This window comes from Rhipicephalus microplus, chromosome 10 (assembly GCF_043290135.1).
Source record: "Rhipicephalus microplus isolate Deutch F79 chromosome 10, USDA_Rmic, whole genome shotgun sequence".
Lineage (NCBI taxonomy): Eukaryota > Metazoa > Arthropoda > Arachnida > Ixodida > Ixodidae > Rhipicephalus > Rhipicephalus microplus.
Genome location: NC_134709.1, coordinates 93,988,108 through 94,004,210, shown reverse-complemented (window position 1 = coordinate 94,004,210; position 16,103 = coordinate 93,988,108). Strand labels below are relative to the sequence as shown.

The 16,103-nt window shown below is 47.8% G+C and overlaps 1 protein-coding gene across 1 annotated transcript; it reads right to left on the bottom strand.

The window, feature by feature from the left end:
* Window positions 1–2,772: 2,772 nt before the first annotated feature.
* Window positions 2,773–5,601, bottom strand: LOC119181585 (uncharacterized). Its single transcript, XM_075874723.1, has 4 exons — window positions 4,192–5,601; window positions 3,832–4,146; window positions 3,393–3,657; window positions 2,773–3,269 (listed from the first exon to the last, which is right to left on the bottom strand). The coding sequence occupies exons 1-4, from the start codon at window positions 5,599–5,601 to the stop codon at window positions 2,773–2,775; spliced, it is 2,487 nt and encodes an 828-aa protein (XP_075730838.1).
* Window positions 5,602–16,103: the final 10,502 nt, after the last annotated feature.

Genomic DNA, 16,103 nt, shown 5'->3' with positions numbered 1-16,103 from the left:
CCCATAGGGATATATTGTATTTGCTAATCACAATTGCCTTAGGCACTGTTAATAATAAAAATTTTTTCATTTAAACAGTCTTCGAAGGAATTGTTTGTACTGCAGATATGAAGTGTACCATTTGCTGAAAGAAAATTTTATACAGGCTCTGACGTTACCCACCTTCATAAAGTGGTCCTTCAGACGAGCCCAAATGGCTCTACAGGTCACGTGAATGCTTCTCCGGGCAGTTTCAATGCCGACACGGTAGGCGAGGGCCACGTTGCAGATGTCCAGCCCTGAAGCCAGGTAGCTGCAACACAGAAAAAGTAATTTCTCCTCCGATTCACAATACATGGCCAGCACAACTGCAACAAAAGTGTTTGATAACATGCAAACTCTGAACAGGATTGCCTCTTTAGGTAACAAGCAAATGGCAATATTGCTTTCTGACACGAAAGGGCATCTATATTAAAAAAGTTTGAAGACTTGGCCAATGTGAGAAAGCATGAATGATTGCAACGCCCATTTCGCCATTTCACAATGCAAAAGCCATTTGTATAAGCTGACGTATGCATCTATGATCTGTTCACTGACATGTTTATGTTCTTGCATCAGCATCAGAAGGCAACCTGTACCAACCTCAAGGTTATTGCAAGCCTTTCGCCTGGCTCCAGGGGCTCTCGTATGAAGTGCTGCTGTGTCAAGTCCGCAGCAACAAAGCCCAGCAACTTGTCGAACAGCGCGGGTTACATGCGGTAAAACTTAAAAAAAAAAAACTGCTGGTCGCCTTCCCGCATTTGACGCATCTGTAGGGAGAAAGAAAGTGTACTGTTGAAGATGGACACACCATTTTAGTTACTTGTACACCGGGTAAGCCAGCTCCAATGGGCTATGAAAAGGGTAGATAATTCATCATGCATTTACAAGACGCACAGGTACTATCTTTAAGGGAGCTAGCTCATGTCGCAGCTACAAAATCTGGTGAATAAAATGGGGCATCTAGAGCACTCTGGAATTTTATTTTAATTTATACCAAGCGCATTAAACGTTTTCTTAGCGCGGCACACATTGTTTAACCTCTTTTGCGCAAAAAGGAACACGCTAGCTGCGGGTTACAAGGTGGCGGAATGCTTCGCTCGCGCAAACAAAGCGCCGACAACAGACGAGAAGCGAGCGCTTACAACGTGTGCACCCCACTGTTGGTCATGACGCTATACAGCTTTCAGAAAACACAAACTGTTACAGATTGTGGGTTGAGGAACACGAACGTTTATTTACGCCAGGCCACACTCCGCCGGCAAACACCAACTGAGAACATGCGTATCAAAAACAACTCAGGACCACTTCAACGCCGCCAGGTGGAGCGGCCACACATCACATGTTCGTAGCTGTCTTTCCTGTTGCCGCCAAACCTAGCGGCCACAGTCACCCTACACAACACCCCTCCCCTCCAAGTTTGAACTCAGCAGTCAGCCAGGGCCAGTACGTAGTCTCTTAGATGGTGCGGGGTTCCCCGAGCACGCTGCGAGCGACGAAGGCACAGTGGTGGCACTAAAGGCTCGCCATTTGCCTCCACTGGGACAGTCAGTGGAACGGTTCCGCCCTCCTGTGGGGGCACACTGCTAACCACAGGAGTCGGCTGCTCCCCAGGTGCGTCTGGCTCCACAGGGGCCGAACTCGAGCCTTCAGGGGCCACCGGGACAGAACTCGAGCCTTCAGGGGTAGACGTTGACATCGGTCGTCTTTTAGGCTGCGGTCCTGGCAGTTCTGCACCCGCCGTTTGGGTAGGCCCGACCGTCCGGTGACGGAGTTGGTCCACATGCCTGCGCAGTACTCGACCATCAGGGGCCGTGACCTCATAAGATATTGGTCCGGTTGCACGGGAGATCACTGCTGGAATCCACAGAGGCCCCTGAGCATAGTTACGTGCAAAGACAGGGTCTTCAGGCTGAAACGTGCGTGGTTTGGACGGGGAATCTGCCAACCGTGTGGACTTCTCTGGGGCCCGATCAGGGTGCAGGCGGTTCAACATCGTTGACAACTTGCGGCTCATCAGGAGCTCGGCCGGGGATCGCCCCGTAGTCATGTGTGGGGTTACGTGCTGCTGCAGTGTGAAATCTGCCAGGCGCCGTGCCCAGTTCCCCTGGATGATGCGAGATAGGCCTTCCTTGGTAGTGCGTACCATCCTTTCTGCCTGGCCATTCGTAGATGGGTGGAATGGTGCCGAAGTTACCTGGCGGATCAGATTGCTGTCCAGGAACTCTCGAAACTCTGTGGACTTAAACTGAGCTCCGTTGTCTGAGACAATGGTGTCTGGGAGACCATGCGTGGCAAACAGTTTCTGTAATGCACTGATTACTGTCTGTGACGTCATAGAGGATGTTGGGATGACCTCCAGCCACTTTGAATACGAATCCACGACGATTAAGAAGGTCTGCCCTTGAAAGGGACCGGCAAAATCCATATGGAGGCGGGATCATGGGTTCCGAGACGCCTCCCAAGGGTGGACGGGTGCTCGAGGCATCTCTGGCCGCGTCTCCTGACAAGAGGAGCAGCATCGGACCCATTCTTCGATGGCAGCATCCATGCCTGGCCACCACACATAGCTGCGGGCAAGTGCCTTCATCCGGATAATACCAGGGTGCCCAGAATGCAGTGCTTCCAGCACCCGGAACCGCAGCTTTTGTGGAATCACCACACGGTCACTCCAGAGTAGGCAACCCTTGTGGGCAGTCAGTTCGTGCTGCCTTGATGTGAAGGCAGAAAACTCTGGGCCCATGCTGCCCTTGGCTACCCCTTCCAGACCCAGTTAAGAACACGTGAAAGGGTGCGATCTTTGGCAGAGTGGGTGGCAATGTCCGCTGCATGGAGGGGTGGTTCTGGCAGCGCATCCAGGAGCATGACAACCTCTGCGGGAGAGGGGTCATCGTGGCACTGGTGCTGTAAGGGCAGTCTGCTGAGGCCGTCCGCATGGCTCAAGTGCCTCCCAGCCCGGTGGAACAGCGTATGTTGGTATCCATTCAGGAAAATAGACCAGCGCAGCATCCGCGGAGACAGCATCTGTGGTGTCTGGCGGTCAGACGTGAACCCGAGCAGTGGCTTGTGGTCCGTCTGGATCTGAAAAGGCCGGCCAAACAGGTAGTCGTGAAACTTTTTTACGCCTGCAACCACGGCAAGTGCCTCCTTATCGATCTGTGCATAGTTTCGCTCTGCACTCGACAGGGTCCTTGAATAAAAGGCGACCGGTGCTTCTGTGCCGCCGGGCAATCGGTGGCTCAACACAGCTCCTATTCCGTATGGGGACGCATCACAGGCAAGGATGAGAGGTTGCTTCTCATCATAATGCGTCAAGACTTGATTGGATGCCAAGAGTTCTTTCACGCTTTCAAACGCTCTTTGTTGTGTTTAACCCCACACAAAGGTGGCCTTCTTGTCCAAAAGTCGGTGTAGTGGTTCCACAACAGTGGCCTTGTGTGGCAAGAACGCATGATAGAAGTTCACCAGTCCCAGGAATGCCTGGAGTTCGGTCTTGTTTGACGGGCGAGGTGCACCAAGAATGGCCTGTGTTTTTTCTGGGGTCGGATGGATGCCCTCGGCGTCTATTCGAAACCCCAAGAACTCGACTTGGGCGACACCCAGCTGGCACTTCTCTCTTTTTACCTTCAGCCCAGCATCCTGGAAACGGCGAAGGACCTCGCGAAGGCGAGAGAGCAATTCTTGACCTGACGCCCCTGGAATTAGCACATCATCAAAATATGGAATTACACCTGGTATTCCACGTAGGAGGGTTTCCATTAGATTTTGAAAGATGCCAGGTGCGACACTGACACCAAACTGCAATCGGCGTACCCTGAACGCCCCACGATGTGTTACGATGGTCTGTGCTGCTGCAGACTCATTGGTGACAGGCAGCTGCTGGTAAGCCTGGGCCAAGTCGAGCTTTGCAAAAATGGTTCCGCCTGAGAGAGAAGCCAATACGTGGCTGACCACCGGCACCGGATATGCATGCTGCTGGAGGGCCTTGTTAATGGTACACTTGTAGTCTGCACAGATGCGGATGTCTCCATTTCCCTTCAATGGTGTGACAATAGGGGTTTCCCACTCCGCGCAGTCCACTGGCTCTAGAACACCCTGCTGTAGCAGCTTGTCAAGCTCGGCATCGATCTTTTGGCGCAGTGCAAAGGGCTACCTCCTTGCCTTTAGGCGGACTGGCACCACCTCCGGGTTCAAGGCCAACTTCACAGGTGGTCCCTTGTAGCACCCCAGTCCCCCGTCAAAGACAACAGCAAACTCCTCAAACAGCTTGTCAAATGCCGTGGCCAGTTCGTCCATGCGATGCACTCCGGTGACCTTAATTCCTAATGCTGGAAACCAGTCTAGTCCAAGGTGGCTTTGACGCTGCCCTTTGACAATGACAAGTTTCAGTGGGCCAGCAAAACCCCTGAATTTTACTGTAACTGTGGCCATCCCTTGCACTGCTATGCAGTTTCCCTGATAGTCCTTCATAACGACGTCGAGTTGCTTCAACTTCGGGATGCGCCCATTCGGGAAGATTTGCCTGGCCGTAGCCTCGGAGATGAGCGAAAACGTGGATCCCGAGTCCACCTTCATCTCGCATTCCACACCTTCGATTTCGACAGCAACGTGAATCTTCTTTGTCCCGGGCTGGGGCACATCGTGGATGGCGGTCTCCGTGAGGTTGTCGCAGTATGAGGTACTCGCACGCGGAGTGGTCCGCGAATTGTCCGTCCTGTCGTTTGTCTCAAAATTTGCACGGCGGTCCCGCTTCCGTTGAGACCGGCAGACCTTGGCTATGTGCCCTGTTTTTCCGCAACCTCGGCATTGGGCATCACGGAAACGACACAACCGGCGCTCGTGCGGCCCCCCACAACCGGCACAAGATCCGCCCCCCAGTCCTGCGTTCCTGCGTTGACTGGTGTCTGCACGTAACTGACGAACACATTCCTCGAGGCCGTCCTGGTCCTCTCCACAGTCGGCGACCGTTCCCTGGTGCACTGGCTCGGTACGCGGCGCGGTTGCGTTTAGTCGCAACTGGCTGGCCTCACGGTCGATGGCCTCAGCGGCGGTAGCTTCCTCGACGGCGCAGGCGAGCGACACTTCTTTTTTCGCCAAAATGCGCCGTTTAGCTTTATCGTTCCTCAGGCCAAAAACGAAACGGTCTCGGAGTGTCTTATCAAGGTCAACGAAGTTGCAGTGCTGTGCAGTCGTTCGCAGAGCCGCGAGGTATGCAGCGATGGACTCACCGGTTGCTTGCTCTCTGCGATGGAACTCATATCGCCGCACCAATTCCGGTGGTTTCGGCGAAAGATGATTTCGAAGGGCAGTGATGATGTCCTCGTACGGCGTATCTTTCAGCTGGTCCGGCGCGACGAGGGCCTTGGCCAACTGGAACGTCGCGGCCCCGCAACGGCTGAGAAACGTCGACCTTTTCTTTCCAGCGTCCGTAATGCCCTGCGCCTCCAGGAAGAATTCGAACCGCTCAGCATAGTCTTCCCACTCGTCCGGCTGTGACAAGTTGAATTGCTCGAGGGAGCCAATGCTGGAGGCCTCCCGTTGTCCGGGGTTCCGCCCGTCCTCCATTGCCGCGCTGGACGTCATGCCGACCTATCCCATCCTCGTCGCCAGTGTTACAGATTGTGTGTTGAGGAACACGAACGTTTATTTACGCCAGGCCACACTCCGCCGGCAAACACCAACTGAGAACATGCGTATCAAAAACAACTCGGGACCACTTCAACGCCGCCAGGTGGAGCGGCCACACATCACATGTTCGTAGCTGTCTTTCCTGTTGCCGCCAAACCTAGCGGCCACAGTCACCCTACACAACACAAACAAAAATTCCTGTTGTGACTAACCAACTCAGCTAACCATGCCTACAATAATAGGGCTAAGCATTAGTGCACTGTGCCCCGCAGGGGCGCCTGCGTAAGTAGGCGTTTGGTGTGTAGCGACACCACGGACGCGAGCTAACGAGGGAGTTTCGGCTCCCTCCCACGCCTAGCCGTGTGTGGCTTTGCCGTGTCCGGGGAAAAGGGGATCCTGGGGGTTGAGCCAATGCTGGGTGATTGGACCTTTAAGGCCCCCCGGCAGAGGCAACACACCCCTTTGGCCCCGGCTTCACGTAGACGACACCCCTGGGCTGACCCACCCAGGGGAAATCGGCAGTCGCCTTTTCCTATCTCTCTCTTCCTACATCTTAGTCTTTTTTCGTCTTTAAATCTGTCCTGTCTTCTTCTCCCTTCCATTTACTTCCGATTTTTCCTGGCGGCAAGGGTTAACCTTGTGTAATTACTCAACCTTGAGTAGTTATATTTGGTTATAGTGGCAATGTACGGCTGGCGTCTGCAGCCTTATGCTATTAAGTGCTTCAGCGTCCCCTGGTTGGACTCCATGGTGGGTGGTCGCCATTGCTGCCGAAAAAAAGTACACTACTATGGGAACACCTGCATTTCCCCGTCTCCTAGATCGTCTTCCGCCTAAGAGGGGACGCACCGATGACATATCAATTTTCAGCCAACCCAGACAATGCTTTCCCAAATTCCATGTTGTGCACAGCGAAAACCCAACAAAACAAGCCGGAGCCATATCTCCATTTCTTGTTGCTAAATCTCTGACTGAAGTCTTTGGCCCAGGATACAAAGTTACAAAGATGGCTAGCGGAGACCTTCTCCTTGAGCTGCCTGAAGAACACCACTATGGAAAACTTGGCAGTCTCGTAGCATTTGGTAATATCCCAGTATCTGTTTCACCTCACAGATCAATGAACACCTCACGCGGAGTTGTTTCAGAAGCAGACCTTCTTGAAATGTCTGAACAGGAACTGCTTGAAGGGTGGAAAGAGCAAAATGTCACAGATGTGAAAAGAATCGTCATCAGACGAGACAACAAAGAAATACCTACCAAACATTTAATACTCACCTTCGCATCTAGCACACTACCTTCATCTATAGACACAGGTTACATCAAACTATCTGTCTGTCCCTACATTCCCAATCCAAGACGGTGTTATGAATGTCAACGATTTGGTCATGGCTCGCAGAACTGCCGGGGTCAGGAAACTTGTGCAAGATGTGGTAGCCACGGCCACCTATCTGATAACTGTGTTACTACGCCCCACTGCGTGAATTGTGACGGGGAACACGCCGCGTATTCGCGTTCGTGTCCTAACTGGAAGAAAGAAAAAGAAATCATCACTCTTAAAGTCAAAGAAAACATCACATTCAAAGAAGCAAGACGAAGAGTGTCGCCATTTTACGGCGCAACATATGCTGATGCGGCGCGTCAGGGGGCAACGCCGCACCAGCCCTCGCCACCCCTTCGGCCAGCGCAGAGCGAGCCATCGGCTGTGGCGCCTGCCCCCAAGGCGGCAGTAGTTCAGTCTACTCCGCCTTCAAGCAAATTGAGGTCGGAGACTCCAGGGTCCTCCGGTCTCAAGGCCTCCCCTCACCAGGCGAGGCCTAAAATCCGAACCACCAGCTCGCATGTGCGGGCATCCAGTGCCTCTGAGGAGGCAATGGATACAACGGTACCCTTGGTACCAAAAGAGCGGCGCGCTTCCTTGGAGCGTGCCAAGAAAAACAAAAAACCAATAACGGGGCCGGACGACCGTCCTGCCACCTGAATTAACAAGCTCACTCTAACACAGGATACTCTTTGTACACACAGCAGCATCTCTTTTGTTTATATATGCAGACAGAAATATTACAGTGGAACATCCGAGGCCTTCTGCGAAACCTCGATGACTTACAAGAACTCCTCCATAAACACAATCCAAGAGTGCTGTGTGTACAAGAGACACACTTAAAACGAACTAACACAAACTTTTTACGTAACTACATAATCTTCCGAAAGGATAGAGATGATGCCATGCTACCATCCGGTGGTGTAGCGGTTATAGTAAGTCAAGGTATAGCATGCACACAATTACCCCTTCAAACTTCCCTCGAGGCGGTGGCTGTCCGAGCAGTTATTCTAAACAAACTTCTCACTGTCTGCTCTTTGTACATACCTCCGCACAACCGTCTCGAAAAACTTCAATTCCAGTCTTTAATAGACGAATTACCTGAACCTTATCTGGTCCTTGGGGACCTGAACGCACATAATGGTCTGTGGGGTGACTCTCGCTGTGATGCCCGAGGTCGCCTCATTGAACAATTCCTCATTTCATCGGGTGCTTGTCTGTTGAATAGGAAAGAGGCAACATACTATAACCTTGCCAACAAAACTTACTCTTCCATAGACCTCAGTATCGCATCTCCTTCACTTGTGCCATTACTTCAGTGGAAAGTCATAAATAATCCATATGGAAGTGACCATTTCCCTTTAGTTTTGAGTACACCAATAATAAATGAATGTCCTCCACATGTTCCCAAATGGCTGGTAAACAAAACCAACTGGGAACAATTTCAAAAGCTTACTCGGCTAAATTGGACTGACATCTGCGGGTTAGGCATAGATGAAGCTGTGCAGTACTTCACAGCTTTTCTTACTGACGCAGCAACCAAGTGCATTCCACAAACATCTGGACTGCCCGGCAAACGACATGTTCCGTGGTGGAACACTGAGTGTCAGAATGCGCGAAAGGAACAGAACAGGGCATGGAGGTTGCTGCGGAACTCGCCAACAGCGGAAAACCTTGCGAACTTTAAGAAAATCAAATCTCGAGGCAGGAGAACGCGTCGGCAGGCCAGAAAAGAAAGCTGGCACAAGTTTTTATCAGGGATAAATTCATATACACAAGAGGGTAAAGTCTGGAACATGGTTCGTAGGGTAGCAGGAAGACAAGTACACTCACTCCCACTCGTAAACACACAGGGTGATAGCCTGGAAGATCAAGCGAACTTCCTCGGTGCACACTACGAGCAGGTGTCTAGCTCGTCACACTACACTGAAGCTTTCCAAAGACACAAAGCAAAAATAGAAAAGCAGAAACTAGAATCCAAGTGCACAAATTACGAGGAATACAACCAACCTTTCAACTTAGCTGAGCTACAAACATCGCTAAACTCTTGCAATAATTCCGCTCCAGGCTACGACCGTGTCACATATGAAATGTTGAAAAACCTGCCGCTTGAAACGTGAAAAACTTTACTCTCCCTATACAATGATATCTGGCTTTCTGGCACCATACCTACTTCCTGGAAAGAAGCCATTGTTATCCCTATTTTGAAACAGGGCAAGGACCCTTCCTCTGTTTCAAGTTATAGGCCAATTACACTAACCAGCTGCCTTTGTAAACTTTTTGAAAAAATGATTAACCGCCGACTTTTATATTTCCTTGAAACACACAATCTGCTTGACCAATACCAATGTGGGTTTCGAGAGGGTAGATCTACCACCGACCATCTGGTGCGTATCGAGGCACAGATCCGAGACGCTTTCGTCCACAAACAATACTTTCTTTCTGTGTTTCTCGATATCGAAAAGGCTTACGACACAACATGGCGTTTTGGCATATTAAGAGACTTGTCTCACCTGGGTGTGCGCGGTAGAATGCTTTCCATAATTGAGAGTTACTTGTCCAATCGGACATTCTGTGTCCGTCTGGGCAGTGTGCTCTCCCAAACATTTGTCCAGGAAACAGGCGTGCCACAAGGTGGCGTGCTTAGTTGCACACTTTTTATTATGAAAATGAATTCTTTGCACTTGTCCATTCCCCGCAATATGTTCTATTGTACATATGTCGACGACGTTCAGCTTGGCTTCAAGTCATGCAACTTGGCCATGTGTGAGCGGCAGGTTCAGCTGGGTTTAAATAAGGTCTCCAAATGGGCAGATGAAAACGGATTTCGACTTAACCCACAAAAAAGCACGTGTGTTTTGTTCTCTCGAAAGAGAGGCATGCACTCGGAACCTAACATTCGACTGAACGGGTAACGTCTGTCCGTCAAAGCCGAGCATAAATTTTTAGGCCTAATCTTGGACAACAAGTTGACATTCGTGCCGTACATCAAGTATTTAAAAACAAAATGTTTAAAAGCTATGAATGTTATAAAAGTGTTGTCACGTACTACTTAGGGTAGTGATAGGCAATGCCTCATGAATCTGTATCGAAGCCTCATTCGCACCCGCTTAGATTATGGGGCTATTGTCTATCAGTCTGCTACTCAAAGTGCCTTGAAGATGCTGGACCCCGTTCACCATTTGGGCATCCGCCTTTATACGGGTGCTTTTCGCACTAGCCCCGTAGAAAGCCTTTATGTTGAGTCAAATGAGTGGTCGCTTCATCTGCAGAGAACTTACATGTCCTTCGCTTATTTCCTTAAGGTAAAATCAGACAAGAAGCACCCCTCATACTCTACTATTTATGATTTGTCGAGCTCAATTCTGTTTCAAAACATGCCTTCGATGAGGCAGCCCTTCTCAGTTCGCCTGAAGTGTCTAGCTGAAGAAACAGCAGTGTCACTTGAGCACAGTTTAATGGCTCCTGCAGTATACCCGCCACCGTGGCAGTGGCAGATGATAGACTGCGATGTGTCTTTCCTAGAAGTTACAAAACATGCACCCATTGCCCTTATCCGAAACTACTTCCTGGAACTTCAACACAAATGCACACGTCCTGAGTTCTTTACAGATGCCTCTAAGTCTAATACCCCCGTCACACGGGCACTTAAGTCTTTTAAGTAAGCGGTCTTTTTCCGAAAAGGAGTTCCTGACAGCAGACACACGGCACAGAGCGAACTCCTTTTCAGAAGCGGTCTTTTTCGTAAACTGAGTTCGTCGATCTCTTTTACAGCTCCGAATGAGTAGCCTCGAAACCTGTAGGCGCCATCAATTTTCGAGTGGTGGAAAAAAAAAAAGAGCGAATGCTTATTTTTCTGTCACCAAAACTCTTTGTAAAAACAAATTTCATATCCTGCAGAAGGTGTAATGAACTCTTTTAATGGTTATTTCCTTTTCTACTCTCGTGATTAGCTACGACGCGTCGGCAATATTACGTGGGGACGCTCGGTCTCGCGCCGAGCCATTTTGCACAAGCGAGGAAAGCGTGGCAGTCGTGTGTTTGCCCGTCATTCAAGTGGTCAAGCTTGTATAGGGCGATGCCGACTCGCTTCTCAGGAGTGATGGTTTCACGTATGCTGGTGCACTGTCTTTCGAGCTCACTGCGCAAGCTCTCCACAGTGGTGCCCAGTGGTGCCAGACGGACTTGTGCACGTCGCTAGTTATAGGAATGCTTCATTATCTCTTATTCTTAAATTTATTTGAAGAAACGAGCAGTGCAACAAGTCTTTAATTTGTACATCGGGATACATCGTTTAATTTTCATTGCTTTTCTTCTAACTGCTAGCGCCACGCTTTCGCTACTAGCGAAAGCGTGGCGCTAGTACTAGCGAAAGCGTGGCGCTAGCGTGGCGCTAGAGACGCTAGCGGCTAGCGTCTTGGAACGAAAACACTAAAATGAGATCGTTGCTGCCATGTGTCTGTGCCGCAACACCTCTTTGTTAAAAGTCTTTCAACTTCGTAAAAGACCGCTTACTTAAGACTTTTTGCACGCCTTTGTGACACAGGTATAACTCCTCTGTGTCCTACGCTGCTGTCGGCCCATCCTTTATGGATGCTGGCCCTCTACATCCAGGCACAAGTATCCTCACAGCGGAAGCTTACGCGATACTTGTGGCGGCTAAACACATCAAGCAATCACAAATACAAAAAGCAGTAATTTATACGGCCTCCCTCAGTGTGGTTACGGCTCTGCACAATCTTAAAAAACAAAAAAAAACCTGTCCTCATTTCACCCTACTCTATTTTATGCACACTCTACACACTCGAATGATATGTTGTAGTGTGCTCAGTGCCAGGGCACCGTTGGATCCAAGGCAACGTGATGGCGGATCAGCTTGCTGCATCCGTCCACCAAAGGAGTTCCACCACACCCATATCGATCTCGCCCCTTGATCTTAAGCCGTCTCTCAAACGAAAGCTCAGGGACTACTGGCAGAGCAAGTGGGATAGACACACACAAAATAAGCTACACGTTATTAAGCCACACCTTGGCCATTGGCCACCAGTATGAAAATCACGTCTAACAGAGGTAACACTAGCAAGGCTCAGGATAGGACGCACATACACGACACACACATATCTTTTGTCCGGTGGCGATCCGCCATTGTGTGACAGATGTGGTGAAGCACTAACAGTTCTCCACATTTTAATTCAGTGCAAACAATTGGACACTCTAAGAAAACAACACTTTCCATTACCCTACAGGCAACATATACCTTTACACCCTGCAATGTTCGTTGGTAGGGAACCACTTTTTAGTCATAAATCATTGTTAGCATTTTTAAAAGAAATTCATAGTTTTGATATCATATACCCGGGCATCCCGTAGCACGACCTGTGCGGAGAGGTTTTTGCTGCGGTGGCTATACAAGAAAGCACTTGCCTCACAGCCCTTGGACACAAGGGCGCTGATGAGGCACTTGTGCTAGTGCCAAATATTTTTACACGTTTCTATTATCAAAACCCTTGTCACCCTTTTTACTATGCATATCACGTCACTGTCATATCTATAATACTTATGTTTTTACCCGCTTTATCGCGAGGAATTTTAAGGCCCCTATACAGCCACGCAACATATCATTGTCCACATCTCTATACTCATTGAAATGGCGCTCTTTGGCCATCAATTGGCCCTTGCGCCATAAAGCGCCACACATCATCATTCAGTCTGGTTGACCTTAAGGAGTGCAGCATGCAATTTATTCAAGCAGTGTTACTTGCACCGCTGTGGTTTTTCAGTAAATGAATTTTTCAGTTCTCTTCTGTCAGCCAAGCCCCGCTAGCAAAGGACGTGCCCATTCTGTAGCACTTTATAGGCCTCATCTGTCCTAACCTCACTGAGCCCTATTATATCCCATTTAACACCCTCTAGCTCCTTGAATAGTACAGCTAGACTTTCCTCACTAGATAAGGTTCTAACTTCTTAATCTCATCTGCCCACCTAACCTTCTGTCTCCCCCTAACCCGCTTGCCTTCTCTGGGAATCCAGTCAGTTACCCTCAACGACCAGCGGTTATCCTGTCTACGCGCTACATGCCCGGCTCATGTCCATTTCTTCTTCTTGATTTCAGCTATGATATCCTTAACCCCCATTTGTTCCCTAATCCACTCTGCTCTCTTCTTGTCTCTTAAGGTTACACCTACCATTTTTCTTTCCATTGCTCGCTGCGTCGTCCTCAATTTAAGCTGAATTGCAATTTAAGCTGAAGCTCAATTTAAGCTGCTCAGATTTGGTGCACATTAAACAATCCCAGAAGGTCAAAATTTCTGGAGCCCTGTTCTACGACGTCTCTCAATATCATACAGTTGTTCGGGGAGGTTGAACCCCACATATCAATCAATGATTGGATTGCGTTTGTGTAGTGAGCTATCATTGTAATGTGCTAAGCCATAAATAAGAATGAGAAAACTTCTGAAGAAGTCCACATGCACTCAGCTTTTTCTCAGTGGGAAAACCATCTTGAATTGTTTCAAGAAAGCACCTCCCTCCACTTGGGAGGTAATTTCGACTTGATGGAGGAGTGGGTGGGGATGCTTGCTCGGGATTCTACGGTACACCTTTGCAAAGGAAATATAATGAGTGAGAAAGTTTATACACTTGAGAGCTAAAGAATGGAACGAAACTTTGACTAAAGTGAGAGTGATGAAAGCCCTTAGAATTTGTATGGCAGCACAGTGAAATACACGTGATGTTCAACTCACATCACCCATAGGAAATAAAACATGCCAGCTGGAGCGTCTAGCATCCTGAAACTCCGCCTTGATAACCTCCAATATTTATATGAATAAAAATTGATGGTCGCAAGATGAACGCTCTTCTCCCTGTCAGATGCCTCGCTTATATACACTTGCAATTATGACACACTAAATGAGTTTCAAGGCTCATTCATATACCCATTTTTAAAATGTATTATCGATCTGGTAACTGTTAATCGGTTGGGCACATATACTGGAAACACATCTACTGGGAACACACTCGGATAGTAACATTTACTAGCATCCAACATAATACCTCTTCAGTCTTCACAAAAAAAACCACAAAAGAATGCTGACATGGTAACGCTCCACCATACCTTAGCAACAGAATTCAACAGAGGCTACTATGTGTAAGCACTGATAGTAAATTTATATGACTGCAGCAACATAAACCTTGGACTTTTTCATCAGTTCATGCAAGTGTGCTTCTGTCATCAAGTGTGCTTTCCGTTAGCCCCAGAAATAATTAAAAGCACTGCATTTTGTAAAAGATTCAGAAGATATCCACTACCAAACTTTACCACACTAATCTCTCCTCCATAGTCATCGCTGTTGCATACACAAGAAAACTAGTCAAGTAGTGCAACAGACTTCGAAAAGCAATCTTTATAGTATAAATCATAGTCAAGTAGTGCAACAGACTTCGCAAAGCAATCTTTATAGTATAAACTAACACCACATGAAAGGTCTATTGTACTAAATGACAGAGCCATATCAATCTATATTTGTTGCACTTGCAAAAAGTTTGTGAAGTTCAAAAGATCAATAATGTAAAAGTTATCAATTGTATTTTAGTAACAGCATAACTATTCTTGGAGAGAGAAGTGATGGCTGTAAATTACCAGTTTTAATTAAGTAATTGTAATCGAGTACTTCATTTTTGTAACTTGTATGAAAATGCTAAGCACAATATAAAAGATATTTCTTGCGTTAGTAAATTCTTTTACAGAATTCCCAGATTTGCTGTTTTCTACTGTACGTTTGCCCCACTAACAGCCACAACAGTTATAATTCAAATGGCCACAAAGTGTGTAAACTTCACATGCAAGTGTCTGTCTGCTGTGTGCCACTTCATCGCAAGAGCCACGTTTCCATCTTCCACCTCAGTCTTGCAATGTGCGAATGAATTTTACACAGAGTGCAAGTAACCTTCATCAGGGGCGTTTTTGTCTCCAAATGTGGCTAACGCGCACAGCTCTGTTCTAATGCACTCGATTTTTTTACTTACTAAATAAAAAAATAACTGTCTTGTGTTGTGAATTTTTGAGTAAATTATCTCATTCGAAGTGTAATAAATATTTCTGAAGTCAGTCATGTATTTTACATAAAAGAAAGCTGACCAAAAACCGTGTGTTTGGCGCTCTTTGGCCTGAGTTGCCCTTGCGCCACTAAAATCTACCATCATCATCATCACATAAAAGAAAGCTCGAAGTATATGCACATTTTATAAATAGTAGTACTCATATCAAGCAAATGAAAAATTATATTTTCGACATAGGTACTGGAACACAGCCTATCAAAACGGCCTATGAAGTGTGGTACTAGTAAGTTCAGCAAGGTAACGAGTCCGAATTTATATGCAGCATGTTCAGATTAAATGTGATCGAAATTTCCACAGCCCTTCACTACAGCGTCTCTCATAATCATAGGGTGATTTTGGGACGTTAAACCCCAAATATCAAACAATCAATCTGGAGGAGTGCACGTCAATTCAGGCGGCCTTGTTCTCTTAAAAGGAATGTATTCTGTCGTTGTCGACCGTGCATAGCTGTGTTATGCAGTCCAGCTCTGTGTCCACAGCATCACATTGCTGGAAAACTAAACCGCAGTGCTGGTAATGCTACAGTCGTTTTCACCTGCACGATGATCTGGGAATTTTTAAATGCGAAGCATTTCTTAGCAAACTTCGGCTACTTCGAACGTATCTATCTATCTATCTATCTATCTATCTATCTATCTATCTATCTATCTATCTATCTACCCAGACAACGCTCCGACAACCTGAGGTTGTCCTGAGGATGACCTACACCGTACGAAAGTATGACCTGAGGAAGCCCTCAAATGAACCTCAAGTGGTCCTAAACCAGTCCGTTTGTCCGGCCTCAGATCGTCCTCAGGGCATCCAGAAAAGAGCACATTATGATGAGTCTAGTACTTTTTGAGGACGAAGCATACAAGACCTAGGCACTCATCAGACCTTACGAAAAGTTGCTCTAATTCTTCTTTTGGAGCGCTGAAATGACAACTGATCAATCAAAAGTGCCTGAACATGCACACTCTTTAAAGCACTGCCTGTGAGGTTTCAGTAACAATTTCTTCAAGTATAGCAATAAAAACAGCAA